This window comes from Scyliorhinus torazame, chromosome 30, assembly GCF_047496885.1.
Source record: "Scyliorhinus torazame isolate Kashiwa2021f chromosome 30, sScyTor2.1, whole genome shotgun sequence".
Lineage (NCBI taxonomy): Eukaryota > Metazoa > Chordata > Chondrichthyes > Carcharhiniformes > Scyliorhinidae > Scyliorhinus > Scyliorhinus torazame.
In genome coordinates this window covers 1,582,702-1,596,578 of record NC_092736.1, presented here as the reverse complement: position 1 = coordinate 1,596,578, position 13,877 = coordinate 1,582,702, and the positions used below count along the sequence as shown (strand labels likewise).

General features: G+C 46.6%; 1 protein-coding gene across 9 annotated transcripts in view; it reads right to left on the bottom strand.

The window, feature by feature from the left end:
- Positions 1-11,569, bottom strand: part of LOC140404308 (neogenin-like) — a 223,681-nt gene extending 212,112 nt beyond the window's left edge. For 6 of the 9 annotated variants that reach the window (XM_072492648.1, XM_072492655.1, XM_072492651.1 and 3 more), the window contains exon 1: positions 11,386-11,569. In XM_072492648.1, the coding sequence (XP_072348749.1) occupies positions 11,386-11,449 (64 nt within the window). In that variant the 5' untranslated portion in view covers positions 11,450-11,569. The remainder of the gene's footprint in view (positions 1-11,385) is intronic. The other 3 variants (XM_072492653.1, XM_072492650.1, XM_072492654.1) reach the window with 1 other exon arrangement.
- Positions 11,570-13,877: the final 2,308 nt, after the last annotated feature.

The following is a 13,877-nucleotide window of genomic DNA, read 5'->3' as shown; positions in this document are numbered from 1 at the left end:
ATAAGATGATAAAAGGGATTGACAAAGTAGGCATAGAGCAGATATTTCCTCTTGTGGGGCAATCTCGAACGAGAGGTCATAATTTTAGGATAAGAAGTAGCAGATTTAAAACTGAGATTGAGGAGAAATTACTTCTCTCGAAGGGTTGTGATTGTGTGGAATTCACTACCCCAGAGTGCGCTGGAGGCAGGGACATTTGAGTAAATTTGAGGTGACAGACAGTTTTGGAATTAATAATGGGTTGAAAGGTTATGGAGAACGGACAGGAAAGTGGAGTTGAGGCCGAGATTAGGTCAGCCATGATCGTACTGAATGGTAGCGCAAGTTGGAGGGGCTGAATGGCCTACTCCTGCTCTTAGTTCTTATGTTGTGCTTGATATGCTTGTGAATTGTATATTAATTCATTTCAGTGTGTGCAGGTGGTGAGCAATGACTGGGAATGTTCTTGTGCCCTTTCAAAAGGAACAGACTGAAGCTGGTTGTTGGATGAAAAGGTGTATGTTTGTAATGTGTATTTTGTAAATAAATGCTTATAATAGTGTAAAGATTGGCTCTAGTTTTATCATTCGCCACCTGGATTTCTGGAATAAGAATACTGATCTTGGGTTCTAAAAAATCCAAAGTGTTGGGTAAATTAGCTTCCTCTGCCGGCTCGAGAAGCTTCCACGGGACGGTGCAGCGGAGCCCATTGTCAGGATTGTCTCGCCTCCTCCCCTCAAACATTGCAGCTCAATTGGGAATCACATTATTTAAAGGAGATACTTATTATGAAGATCCAACCATCCAACTATTCCAGAAAACCCCAACAGATCCATCAGTAAACCAGCACCATGAACTCACCTCAATGCAGAGCAGTTTGGATAGGACACGGTGCCCTGTGATATGGAGTATGATGATATTATAAGAGGGTTTGGTCATCAGGTGCATTTTATTTAAAGCACGCAACACAAAATTTTCCATTTGGGCCAATACAATTTAGCATTGTGCAATTTTTAAAAAAAAGTTAGAGTAACCAATTCCTTTTCTTCCAATTAAGGGGCAATTTAGCATTGCCAATCCACATCTTTGGGTTGTGCGGGTGCAATCTTTTTCTAATTGATTCCCTGTAAGTGACAGCAGTACCTTCTCCGTGTCAATGCACAACCCATATTAGAGCAGAATCTGGGCAGCGTGGTTAGCTCTGCTGCCTCACGCGCCGAGGTCCCAGGTTCGATCCCGGCTCTGGGTCACTGTCTGTGTGGCGTTTGCACATTCTCCCCGTGTCTGCATGGGTCTCACCCCCACAACCCAAAGATGTGCAGGGTAGGTGGATTGGACATATGTTTTTATTAAAACAGTAAAAAATATATACAAGGCCAAACGGGACAAATACTAATTTTGCGTTGGAGAAACTGGGTACCCTCCCCTCTAAATTGCCCCTTAATTGGAAAAAAAAGAATTGGGTACTCTAAATCTATTTTCGAAGCAAGCAGTATCTGTTACCGTGCTCCTGACACAGTTCATGTCAGCGTGAATTTCACAATCCACCATTACACTTTGCAAGTGATGATGACTGGATTCTCCAAGAAGCCTCAATGTTTTGTCAGTTAGATGCGGTGTCCATACAAGTAACAACTCCTCACTTGAAATGATGGCTGATAAGATAAACCAAACTCAACATTTAGTCACATGGTGTCAGATTTGAACCAGATTCGATTTGGTCCAGGGCTTCCAACCACATGTTTTTGATATCGCTAAAACCGACCATTTCCACATCTGTAACATCACCCAACTTCATTCACTCTTCTCAGCTCATGTGAAGCTGAAGATCTTGTTCATGTCTTTGTTACCTGTAGATCTGACTATTCCAATGCACTTTTGGTTTAATATCTCCTTGTGGCCCAATGTCATATTTTATTGAACATTTTTCTTGCGAAGCAATTTGAGACATTTCAATATGTAAAAGGCACTATAGAAATATAATTTTTTTAAATATAAATTTAGAGTACTCAATTATTTCTTTCCAATTAAGGGGCAATTTAGCGTGGTCAATCCACCTACCCTGCACATCTTTGGGTTGTGGGGGTGAGACCCACGCGGACACGGGGAGAATGTGCAAACTCCACACAGACAGAGACCCAGAACCGGGATCGAACCTGGGTCCTCGGGTTTGAGTGAGGCAGCCGTGCTAACCACTGCGCCACCGTACCGCCCCCCCCCCCCCATAGAAATATAATTTGTTGTCCTTTAAAGATACAACAAAACTGGCGCAGACTTCAGCTCAGTCATGCCAAGTTGTGATCTGTGGAGTTTTGAGACAATTGCAGTGAGGGAGTGAGGTAGGTTGTGGAGTAACACCTGAAGGTAATCAAAAAAAGGGGACAACAATGGTCAAATCAAATTACATCGATGGCTGGCATTTGACAACTGGAAGAAACTGTAAAGTCACAGCAGATGGTGGACAATAAACTGGGGCCAAAGGGACATTTCTCCCCTGAAGAGCACGTCTGCCCAAAGAACAGCAAGGATCCTCAATCATTGTAGCAGGAGCTTCCTCGTCGACACTTGGCACAAAGGATGACCTTATCACCAACTGTGTGACAACTGCCCAGCTGGACTAGATGCTTGACTTGGACAAGTGCGGCATCACTGAATACCTGCATGATTAAGAATATTTCCCAGAGCCAGCATTCAGAAGCAGCAGAAACTGCAACAACAGCGAAGGAAGGCAAGTTGGAAGCCACAGACATTTGAGCAATGTGAGCTTGCAATCCACAAACAGCTGCCAACAGGCACAATCATCCATCTCCAAAACCAGTTCCTAAAGCTTTCACAGCACAAAGATTCCATTACTGAACTAGGTTGCATCAGACTGTATTATAACAGTACCTTTACCACAGAACACCGTCCAACAGAGTTCAGGGGAAAAATGAATTAATGGAGGATATCTTAGGGTGGGTGAAGAGTTAGGTTTGGATGGGGTTAAAGCATGAGGTTGGAACGGCAGAGGGATTTGGGAAGGGAATTCCAACGTGTAAGGCTGGGCAGCTGAAGGGTATTTTAGAACATTTCTCCACCAGGGAGGGCAGTTCTCAAAAACAGCGTGCATTATGGGAAGGGTTATGCCATGGGGAGATATTGTAGTCTTTCCCTGATAATTTAGTGGGTAAATGCACTTCTGGACCTGGAACTGATCCATACCAGGGTCCAGAGGAGGTTCACAAGAATGATCCCCGGAATGAAGAGCTTGTCATTTGTGCTGCCTCTGGATACGAGGGGCCGAGATCGAACCCGGGTCCCCGCCGCTGTGAGACAGCAGTGCTAACCACTATGCCGCCCTTTGAGGGGGGGGGGGGTTTATTGAAACTTACAGGATACTGAGAGGCCTGGATAGAGTGGACGTGGAGAGGATGTTTCCACTTGTAGGAAAAACTAGAAGCAGAGGAACACCATCTCAGACTAAAGGGACCATCCTTTAAAACAGAGATGAGGAGGAATTTCTTCAGCCAGTGGATGGTGAATCTGTGGAACTCTTTGCCGCAGAAGGCTGTGGAGGCCAAATCACTGAGTGTCTTTAAGACAGAGATAGATAGGTTCTTGATTAATAAGGGGATCAGGGGTTATGGAGAGAAGGCAGGAGAATGCGGATGAGAAACTTATCAGCCGTGATTTAATGGCGGAGCAGACTCAATGGGCCGAGTGGCCTAATTCTGCTCCTATGTCTTATGGTCCCGTGCTGAAGTGAAGGGGCCAGGAGATTCTATCCCTTGTCTCAACTGAGTTACCAGATCTTCATCAAACAACAGCTGGGGAATTTCAACCAGCCAATGGTCCCAGCAGTGATGGGACACTCACTTCAGGCAAATACAGTCAAATGTTTCACAGGGTTATAACAGTGCCTCCGGCGCAGAAACGGTATATCAACAGGCAGCTCTTTCAGGAGGCAGAAAGAAATGGCAAAAAGGGAATGGGAGCTATGACCACACTCTCTCTGGAGGGACACAAACACAATAATGGGCTGCATTCTCCAAATGAAATGAAAATCGCTTATTGTCACAAGTAGGCTTCAAATGAAGTTACTGTGAAAAGCCCCTAGTCGCCCCATTCCGGCGCCTGTTCGGGGAGGCTGTTACGGGAGTTGAACCGTGCTGCTGGCCTGCCTTGGGCTGCTTTCAAAGCCAGCGATTTAGCCCCTGTGCTAAACAGCCCCTGTGCTAAACAGCCCCTGTGCTAAACAGCCCCTGTGCTAAACAGCCCCTGTGCTAAACAACCCCAATAAGCTACTCACATCAGTGGCACAGTTTAAACTTGCTTTCAGATACTCCCAGCTTCAACACTTCTATAAAACTGAACGAATATATGAAGACCAAGCAGATTGTGAGCTCTGGGTATTAGTTTTGGGCAAACACAACAGGCTGAACAACTTCCTTTCTGTGTGGTAAATCTCTTGGTTCATTAGCACTGGCACTATTTCTGAAAGTTCACTGTCGAACTGAAAACAAACCTGGAGAGGTGTTTCTCCAGCGTTTGATTCACAGAGGGATTAATCTCCTACACCGAAACCTAACAGCAGTAAGAACAGATTAGTGAACTTTCAGTAGTCAAAGCTCAAACTTTGGAACCAACTCCACAAACTGCACTCAGACATTCAGGTGCAGCGACTGCAGGACAATGACGATGGTGACCTTGTAAATAACGATCGCAATATGTGTAACATTGAGAGCCGCATCAATCAGCAAGATCCCACAGCTCAAAAGAGTCTGAATCTTTCTGAGCTGAAGGGGACAAATCATTCCGGAGTCAGTCTGACTGGGAACGAGGACACTGAAGAAAGAATTACGTTCAACTGTGATGCCTTTAAACCTGCCAATGTCGTCTAACATCACACATGAAGACTGGACTGTCAAGCTGTACATATCTCTGGGTCCAAATCTCAGGAAGAATTAGCATCTCCAGGACAGGCAATCTGAGGCTAATGCACGAGCAGGTTATATAGTTACGGTAGCGGTTTGAGACTGGATTTGTATCCGGTAACTTGTTTTAGATTGAACCCGAGGTGATCTGGTACAGACATCGAACATAGAACATACAGTGCAGAAGGAGGCCATTTGGCCCATCGAGTCTGCACCGACCCACTTGAGCCCTCACTTCCACCCTCTCCCCGTAACCCAATAACCCCTCCTAACCTTTTGGTCACTAAGGGCAATTTAGCATGGCCAATCCACCTAACCTACACGTCTTTGGACTGTGGGAGGAAACCAGAGCACCCGAAGGAAACCCACGCAGACACGGGGAGAACGTGCAGACTCCGCACAGACAGTGACCTAAGCCGGGAATCGAACCTGGGACCTTGGCGCTGTGAAGCCGCAGTGCTAACCACTGTGCTACCGTGCTGCCTGCTCTGCAAATATCAGGGGTACCTTGCATAATACAATTAAATAATTTAATTTATTTGCGCTCATAAGAGTCCTATGTTTTTATCCTCCCAGCTGATTTCCAGCACCCTAATATCGCACCCCCTCCCCTGCGGGCGGCACATAGCGCAGTGGTTACCACTGCCACCTCACGGCGCCAAGGACCCGGGTTCGATCCCAGCCCCGGGTCACTGTCCGTGTGGAGTTTGCACATTCTCCCCGTGTCTGCGTGGGTCTCACCCTGACAACCCAAAGATGTGCAGGGTAGGTGGATTGGCCACGCTAAATTGCCCCATAATTGGAAAACGAGATGAATTGGGTACTCTAAATTTATATTTTAAAAATAATATCGCGCCCCGTAGCCACTTCTAGGTGCAACCTTGAACAGTGTGTATCAGAACGCTGTCCCATTGCTGTGAGAAGTGGTTTAAAATGGTGACGACGCTTCAAAAGTACTTCCTAAGATAGAAACCTCTTTGCAATATCCAACGGTTGTGAAAAGCTTGGTAGAAATTTAAAATGTTATTTTATCGTGGAGCACCATCGCTAATCCCAAACTATCCTTTTCCTCTTATTGCTGGACAGTGGTCAGGAGTAGGAAGCCTGGCTGAGCTTGTAACCCCCCCACCAATGCTATTAACAGTAGCACCCAATCGCTGCCCAAACTGAGATCAGCTAAGTCAATAAAACCAGTGCCTATCCTTGCTTAGACTAACAACAGATTATCCTCCCTCACTAGGCCAATAAGAGAGCTTGGAGGTTTCTTATAAATTAATTTGAAACACGTGTTTAGGACAGGATTCCTGTGAGGTGAGAATAAGAAGCAGACTTTTTAATCAGTAACAGGACCTAAAACCCATCAGTGCCCGTGTCACTCAGCGATCCTGTTAATATTCTATCCCCAGCTATCCTTTTTTATCGCTGCAGGTGGTTATCGTGTTTCAGAGTGCGCATTAACACCTCTGAATAGAACAGCTGCAACATTATGTACAATCTCGGAGGTGTGTGTGTGCCGGCCCTCTCTACACTCACAGGAACAATGCCCAGCAAGCAGATTCCACCGTGGCAAACCTACATTTTAAATAGTTGCCGCAGTGATACAGCTCTCTCTCTCTCTCACTCCGTGCTGCTCTGTGATATGATCAGAATTGTTTGTTTCTATGTTCTATGGGTACGGCACCTCATCCAGATCACAAGTGGATGGAGCATTCTGCTGGAAAGTCATATACAAGGCGTTAAACAGCAACAAGTCAATTCTACCCCATCTTAGCTGGTCTCAGTTCAACACCACTTAAAGAAGTCCAAACAGCGTCAGAACATGTGGTTAGGGAAAAGGAAGTGTGGGGGTGGATGCGGGGGAGATGCCTGGGGGGGAACAGATGTCTGCTCCCATTCCCAATCATTGCCCAGTAACACCTATTACAAAATGTTGACATTAATAAAAAGATCAGTTCAACTGTGATGCCGTTTATATAATCTGCCAATGTTCAGGCACCAGGAACCTGGGTAAGGTGCAGAGGGGGGGGGCAGCATCTGTCAGGTCAGAGTCGAGCGAGAGTTGGCACTTTCAGGAAAATAGGGAAGTAATTCAGGGAAATAGGGAAAGAATGAAGAGGAATAAAGAAGAACAAAGACTTGTACTTATATTGCCAGATCCTCAGGATGTCCCAATGCTCCGACGGCACCAAGCTCATGCCCACCTCTCCGTTAACACATGAAGGCGGCTTGTTGATATGCGTGACACCGGTGATACGTAACAGGTACTACAAACTGATCTAGACAATGAACACAAGGGAACAATCCGCCTTGTCCACTAACACAGCAGTCTGAGCCTCAACATTTCAACATCACCAGAATCAATCCATTTTTTGTGCTGAAAGCCAGAAGAAATAACTTGGTCTGGATGGTTGTTGGAAGATCAATTCCATAAACCAAGGAACACCCAGTTTCGAGCTTCTCCATCAGAACACACCAGAAAAATTTGTATTTAATTCAACTTCCTTTCATGTTGTGCGTTGCTCTTAATTCATTTCAAACAGCTCTCACAGCCAGTAACAGGGCCGTCCCCATGTTCAATACCTCATCCTCACTGCCAGTCCCCACCACCAGAAACATGTTTAGAAGGGCGCAATTGACAAGTGTTTCCAGGTGGATCTTACAGTTCAAGTGAACACAAAGTTAATTCCACACACTCCACCACTCCCAAAACGGTGTTTGAAATCCGATGATAATTCAGATCGCCCTAAAAATGACTTTGTTTATCCATTACCTTAATTTTCAGACCTTTGCAATGGGTAGGCAGGCAGTAGATTACTGGCATGCAACTTAAACTTGGTGAGATCTCTAGCTCGTGCTGAATGAAGAGTGATGGTCTGCATACTATAAATATCATCAGGGGCAAATGGAGCCAGGGCTGCCACTGCTGATCACTGTGTAGTGAATTCTGCTGGTCTGTACAGCCATCCAGTGAGGACACGATTAGGTATAATTGGAACTGGACGGCACGGTGGCACAATGGTTAGCACTGCTGCCTCACAGTGCTGAGGACCAAGGTTCGTTCCGGCCCCAGGTCACTGTCTGTGTGGAGTTTGCACGTTCTCCCCATGGGTTTTGCCCCCACAACCCAAAATGTGCAGGGCAGGTGGATTGGCCACGCTAAATTGCCCCTTAATTGGAATTTTTGTTTTTTAAAGGTTTAACTGGAACGCACCATGATCTATTTTTCTGCCACACTCACTGGCTAGACTCACCCACAAGGAGCCAACTGGACATAATACTGAAGCATGAAATCATTCCAACAGAAGTCAGTGCTTTCAAGAGAAGGAGAGAAAATTAAACATCAGAAACACAAGGTACTGGGTTTTTTAACAGAGCAGTGTGTGCGTGTGACAGGTGACACACTTACCATAACACAACGCACAGCTATCCTGAGACTGTGAAGTTCAACTCAATATCTTTCAGAAATTATACTTTAGAGTTACATATTTTACTTAAAGATGTCAGAGCTGGGAAATGGAGAATATTTCACAATTAATCATCGAATGAAACACTCCCAGGACAGGTACAACACTGGATTAGATACAGAGAAAAGCTCGCTCTACACTGCCCCATCAAACACTCCCAGGACAGGTACAGCACGGGGTTAGATACAGAGTAAAGCTTCCTCTACACTGTCCCCATCAAACACTCCCAGGACAGGTACAACACTGGATTAGATACAGAGAAAAGCTCGCTCTACACTGCCCCATCAAACACTCCCAGGACAGGTACAGCACGGGGTTAGATACAGAGTAAAGCTGCCTCTACACTGCCCCATCAAACACTCCCAGGACTGGTACAGCACAGGGTTAGATACAGAGTAAAGCTCCCTCTACACTGTACCCATCAAACACTCCCAGGACAGGTATAGCACGGGGTTAGACAGAGTGAAGCTCCCTCTACACTGTCCCCATCAAACACTCCCAGGACAGGTACAGCACAGGGTTAGATACAGAGTGAAACCCAAATTTCAGGACATCACTTTGTGTCCTTGGCCCTCCACATTCTCTTCATTCTCTCATTCCCAGCTATTCCTAATTTCTAAAATATTTCCAACCTCATTCACTATTTCATCTTCAGGATTCCCATTCATTATTTCCATTATCTTTCTATTTTCCAGATTCCCTTCAGTTTTCCCTCCCGAGTATCACCAGTCACTTTCCCAACAATCTCCCTCCCTCCATCACAATCTCGTCACTATTCCTAATTACGTCCATAGTATTTTCTCCCTGCTCCCTCCCCCAATATTTCTCTTACTCACTATTCCTGGTACCTCCGCTCAGTATTCCCAGCCTCTCCATTCACTATTCTCAGCATTAGGCCCACATATCCCCATTCTCTCCCTGTGGCAGGGCAGCACGGTGGGACAGTGGGTTACCCCTGCTGCCTCACGGCGCTGAGGTCCCAGGTTCGATCCCGGCTCTGGGTCACTGTCCGTGTGGAGTTTGCACATTCTCCCCGTGTCTGCGTGGGTTTCGCCCCCACAACCCAAAGATGTGCAGGGTAGGTGGATTGGCCACGCTAAATTGCCCCTTAATTTGAAAAAAATGAATTGGTGCTCTAAAAAAATTTTTTTAATTCTCTCCGTGTCCCATGGATATTACAATCTCTTTCCTAGTTACTGCTCGTTCCGGCTTCCCCCATCCACAGGTTTTCAGTGGGGTAATATTCTTTCCCTCCGCTAGTGTTGTTCCCACTGATAGAATCCCTACAGTGAAGAAGGAGGCCATTTGGTCCATCGAGTCTGCACCGACCCTTTGAATGAGCACTCGCCCTATTTCCACTCCCACGTCCATCCTGCTCTATCGCCGTAACCCTAGAATCTAATCTGGACACTAAGGGGCAGTTTATCATGGCCCATCCACCCCAACCTGCCGCAGTTTATTACTTCTTACTGTTCTGATACACTGGTACGCTTGCTCTGTAACCTCATTGCTCCTATGTAACTTGCTCTGTAACCTCACTGCTGCGCCATACGTCCCCTGTATTCCCATTCCCCCTCTCGGTATTCTGCTCACTATCCAGAAATTATACACGTTCCCCATTCCATCGTTCATCCTTTCTCAACATACCAATATTCCTGGACGGTATACACCATTTCCCAGTATTTTACCATTACCCTGGAACCCCCTTCCTTGCCCAATATTCTTGAAATATCCTGCTATTCCCTCCCCCAATATTGCCTCAGAATCCTAGTATTCTCTCCCCTGATATTCCCTCATTATTCAGGTTTTCCTTCATTATTCTGATATTCCCTTCCTCTCTCCCAATGTCACTTCTCTCCTGGTAATCACTCCCACTCCCAATATTCCCGAATTATCTCAGTATTCCCCCTCTCCAAATAATCATTATCCCAGTATTCCCTCCCTCTCCCAGTATTCGGTCATTATTCCAGCATTCCATCCCTTCCCCAGTGTTCCCTCATCATCCCATTTTTCCCTCGTTATCTCAGTATACTCTCCTGATATTCCCTCCCTTTTCCGGTGTTCATTCATCATCCTAGTACTCCCTCATCATCCTGGTACTCCTGTTAATCTCAATATTCCCTCAATATTGCCTTCTCTCCTGGTATTCCCTCATCATCCCAGTCGGTGTTCCTGTTGGTATTCCCTCATCATTTATGTATTCCCTCGTTCTCCCGGTATTCCATCAGTATTCTGGTATTCCCATTTCCCCAGTATTCCCTCAATATGCCGGTATTCCCATTTCCCCAGTACTCCCTCAGCATTTCCACTCCTGGTATTCCCTCAGTATCCCAGTATTCCCATTTCCCCAGTATTCCCTCAGTATGCCAGTTTTCCCATTTCCCCAGTATTCCCTCAGTATTCTGGTATTCCCATTCTGAAATGAATGAAAATTGCTTATTGTCACAAGTAGGCTTCAAATGAAGTTACTGTGAAAAGCCCCTAGTCGCCACATTCCGGCGCCTGTTCGGGGAGGCTGTTACAGGAATTGAACCGTGCTGCTGGCCTGCTTTCAAGGCCAGCTCGTTAGCCCTGTGCTAAACCCGCCAGTCTTCCGGTATTCCCATTTCCCCAGTATTCCCATTATCCCGGTATTCCCTCACAATCCCAGAATTCCCTCACTATCCCAGTATTCCCATTTCTCCAGTATCCCGGTATTCCCATTTCCCCACTTTTCCCTCACTATCCCAGTATTCCCATTCCCCTCACTATCCCAGTATTCCCATTTCCCTCACTATCCCAGTATTCCCATTTCTCCAGTATCCCGGTATTCCCATTTCCCCACTTTTCCCTCAGTATCCCAGTATTCCCATTTCCCCACTTTTCCCTCACTATCCCGGTATTCCCATTTCCCCAGTATCCCGGTATTCCCATTTCCCCAGTATCCCGGTATTCCCATTTCCCTCACTATCCCGGTATTCCCATTTCCCCAGTATCCCGGTATTCCCACTCCCGGTATTCCCTCAGCATTCCCATTCTCCCGGTATTACCTGTGCCGGTGACCGTGCTCAGCGCCGCCAGGAGCAGCAGGATCCGCGGTCGGGTCTCCGCCATCCTCCCGGCCTCGGCCCGGGGCCGCTCGCTGCCTGTGTCCGGGGAAGGAGCTGGGCGAGCGGAGCGGGAGCGGGGACCGGCCGGGACCGACGGACAATACCCAGCATGGAGGGGATCGGCCGCAAAGCCCGGCCCGGAATCCCCAGCGGAGCGGAGCGGGATCCCCACCGCCAAAACCCGGCCCGGAATCCCCAGCGGAGCGGAGCGGGATCCCCACCGCCAAAACCCGGCCCGGAATCCCCAGCGGAGCGGAGCGGGATCCCCACCGCCAAAACCCGGCCCGGAATCCCCAGCGGAGCGGGGTCCTCACCGCCAAAACCGGGACTGGAGCCCGAATTAAACAGGAGTGGAGCAGGTCACCACAGCACTAAGCAAGGCTCATTGCAGCAAATCCTGGACCAGAGCACTGAAAGTGGCACGGCACGGTAACACAGTGGTTAGCACTGTTGCTTCACAGCGCCAGGGTCCCAAGTTCAATTCCAGTCTGTGTGGAGTCTGCACGTTCTCCCCGTGTCTGCGTGGGTTTCCTCCGGGCGCTCCGGTTTCCTCCCACAAGTCCCGAAAGACATGCTGTTAGGTGAATTGGACATTCTGAATTCTCCCTCTCTTTACCCGAACAAGCGCTGGTAACTTCATTGCAGTGTTAATGTAAGCCTACTTGTATTATAGAGGAAACACAGCAGCAAATTTGAGCCCAGCAAGGTCCCAAAAACACAATGCCTACTTAATCTACTTTAAGGATGTGGTTGAGCCATAAATATTGGTCAGGACACAGCGGAGGATCCCACTGCTCTTTGAATCATGTTGTGGGGTTTTGTTTTATACCCACCTGAGAGGGCCTCATTTTAACGTCTCATCCTAAAGCTGGCTGTTTGACTGCAGCACTATCTCAGTGTAGTACAGGAATGTAATACTAGATTATGTGCTCTGGCTGGGGAAAACACACATCAAGGGTTCACATCCAAAGGGAATTATGAATGATAGCTCAGGGATATCATTCCTTCTAAGCAGAGATTGAACTGCTGGCTCAGAACATTCCAGATTAACATCCAGTAGGGTATCTGGAGCAGAGGCAGCCCTCCACTGAATTGTAATGGGTAAGTGGGTCTCTCTCACTGATTGCATCAAGAAGGTACAGAAGGCAATAAAGAACCACCTCATAAGTGGCGCAAGAACCTTGTGAGATACTTGCGTTCAGGAGCCACCCTGGGGGCAGGACGCAATAGGTAAATGACAACTCTGATACAGCCAATGCAATATTGCGCACAACTAACACGGGAACATAGGAATTAGGAGCAGAAGTCGGCAATTCAGCCCTTCGAACCCGTCCGCCATTCAGTCAGATCCTGGCTGATCTCATCCTGGTCTCAAATCCACCTCCCCACCTGTTCCCCATATCCCTTTAACCCGTTTTAAAAAATCAGACCCTAAAGCATGCTTGCATTCATCGTTGCTGAACACATCGGACATTTCCACAAATAGAAAACAGCTTTCGCCTGATACATTTTTTTAGAAAAACAATTTATTGCAAAATCTTGCTTAAAAAAAAGTAAAATATTCACTGGATTGATACAGTACCTTAAACCACTTAAATGTAATCGAAAAAAATCAGATTTTCAAGTAATGTTTGACAACAGCATTTTGCATAAGACAGAAGGCAGGAATTCTGCTAACAGGAATGCCCAGGCTTCTTTATATTGATGTAATAAATATTAAACAGCAACCGCAATAACAGAATCAATAGAAACGGTGTCAAACATTGTTCTGCAAAATCTGCTGCAATTTAAATCATAAAAGTTATGTTCACACTGGTATCAAAGTACCTGTTATAGAGCAAACTAAAAAGTTGATCCTTACAAATGTACTTAAGTTCAAAAAGCCGCATGGTCAGATCCCAGCCTAACACGGTGTCTGCTACAAGTCTCCTGCCCCCAGTGGATAATCTCGGGCTGTTCCCAGCAGAGCCACTAGAGGGGGCAGAGGGACTGAGATGGCAGCACCAGGACAATATGATAATGCCTTGATCAGCTGATGAAGTTGTCTGACGGCAAATTCACCTTTAAAGGCAACCCTGCAGCATAAGCAATGCGGTGACCGAAAGACCAGGACCAGTTCGCTCCGTCCCTCTGCTGTTTTGTCCGTGGCCAGGCTATGCTGCAGGATCCACCTTTTAGGGGCTTCAATGAGCTTGCCACAGCTTTGGGGGAATGTCTATTAAAAGAACACGCTGACTGACAGTTTTGTATTACAATGCAGTTCCATAATTATAATCAGCTACTGGACACTTCATTGCAGCACCACGATTAATGTTATAAGAATCCTATCTGTCCCGTTTGCTTTTACATGAATGCTCAGCATTGCCCATCATTTCACGGTCTGCTCCAGGGCACTAAAGCAATTACATCATTGTGCATTCGTGAAAACAGTT